Source organism: Sinocyclocheilus grahami, unplaced genomic scaffold (genome assembly GCF_001515645.1).
Source record: "Sinocyclocheilus grahami isolate Dianchi unplaced genomic scaffold, SAMN03320097.WGS_v1.1 scaffold102.1, whole genome shotgun sequence".
Lineage (NCBI taxonomy): Eukaryota > Metazoa > Chordata > Actinopteri > Cypriniformes > Cyprinidae > Sinocyclocheilus > Sinocyclocheilus grahami.
The window spans coordinates 2,082,858-2,084,154 of NW_015505281.1; the positions used below are offsets into that span (position 1 = coordinate 2,082,858).

General features: G+C 32.2%; 1 protein-coding gene across 1 annotated transcript in view; it reads left to right on the forward strand.

Moving 5' to 3' along the window:
- LOC107588358 (iduronate 2-sulfatase-like) overlaps nt 1-1,297 on the forward strand; it is a 6,653-nt gene that overhangs the window by 1,434 nt on the left and 3,922 nt on the right. The window contains 2 exon segments of the mRNA XM_016276431.1: nt 828-1,028; nt 1,111-1,281. Of these exon segments, the coding sequence (XP_016131917.1) occupies nt 828-1,028; nt 1,111-1,281 (372 nt within the window).

The window sequence follows — 1,297 nt, forward strand, 5'->3', positions numbered from 1 at the left end:
TATATACACACACACACACAATATTTAGAACTCGATATTTAACTTCAAATATTGCAAATCTTAAATATTATTGTTGATTTAGATTATGATCATGATTTATGAGCATGGTCTATTGTCATCTGAACCTAAAATGAAATATTAAATAACAAATATTTATGTTTATATATAAATACATTTTATTTATACATTTTATATTTCAATATTTGCATTTATTTATTTTTAGAGGTTTTATATTGATATATATAATTAACCATAATGAATTTCAAATTTCAATAACTGTATGCTCTTTAAAACAATATTTGTGTGTGGGGGGGGGGATTCAATTTACATTTTGATTGCACTTTTTTTTTTTTAGTTAAGTTGGTTTTAATATATTAATAATAAATTTATATTATTTATATAACAATAATTAAGTCATCCTGTGGCCCCCATGAGAACCACAACTGTAAACCATTATGTACTGTCTGATCTCTCACACGTTATACAATTCTGACATCTGCTGGTTAATCTGTCTCATAATTATATGACCGCTTCTTGTGTTTCCAAAATCTGCTTTGCAAAATAAGGTAGTAGAAATAAATAAATAAGATGAAGAATAATACAAATAAAATAGAAATACTGTTAGACATAACAGAAGTTAAAGTAAAATATTTAATATAGAGATATTACCCACATTTTAAATGAAATATAAATAAACAAATAACATTTTAATATGTTTAAAAAGGAAAAAAACGTACGTTACATTGAGTAAATAACATGCATGTAGTACAAGTAGATTTCTAAGTGACTGTAATGTTTAATTCCAGCATCTCATGTTCATCTGTTAGGTTTGCAAAGATAAAGATGGCACACTGCACAGTAATTTACTGTGTGCCGTGGATGTGTCTGAGATGCCTTTAGGAACCCTTCCTGACATAGAGAACACAGCAGAGGCTATCCGACTCCTGGAGTCTATGAAGGACTCTCACCATCCATTCTTCCTGGCTGTTGGCTTCTATAAGCCACATATTCCTTTCAGAATCCCACGGGTAAGTGCTTTTCAATGAAGCGTGACACACTGTATGAGCACCTGTTAAATCAGTAAATCTGCGAAATGCTGTGTTCTTATAGGAGTACCTAAAGCTCTATCCTATCGAGAGTATGACGCTGGCTCCAGACCCAGATGTTCCCAAGAAACTTCCTAATGTGGCCTACAACCCTTGGACTGACATCCGCAAGAGGGAAGATGTTCAGGCGTTAAATCTGAGCTTTCCTTACGGCCCCATTCCTAAAGACTTTCAGGTACCTTGCAAAAAAT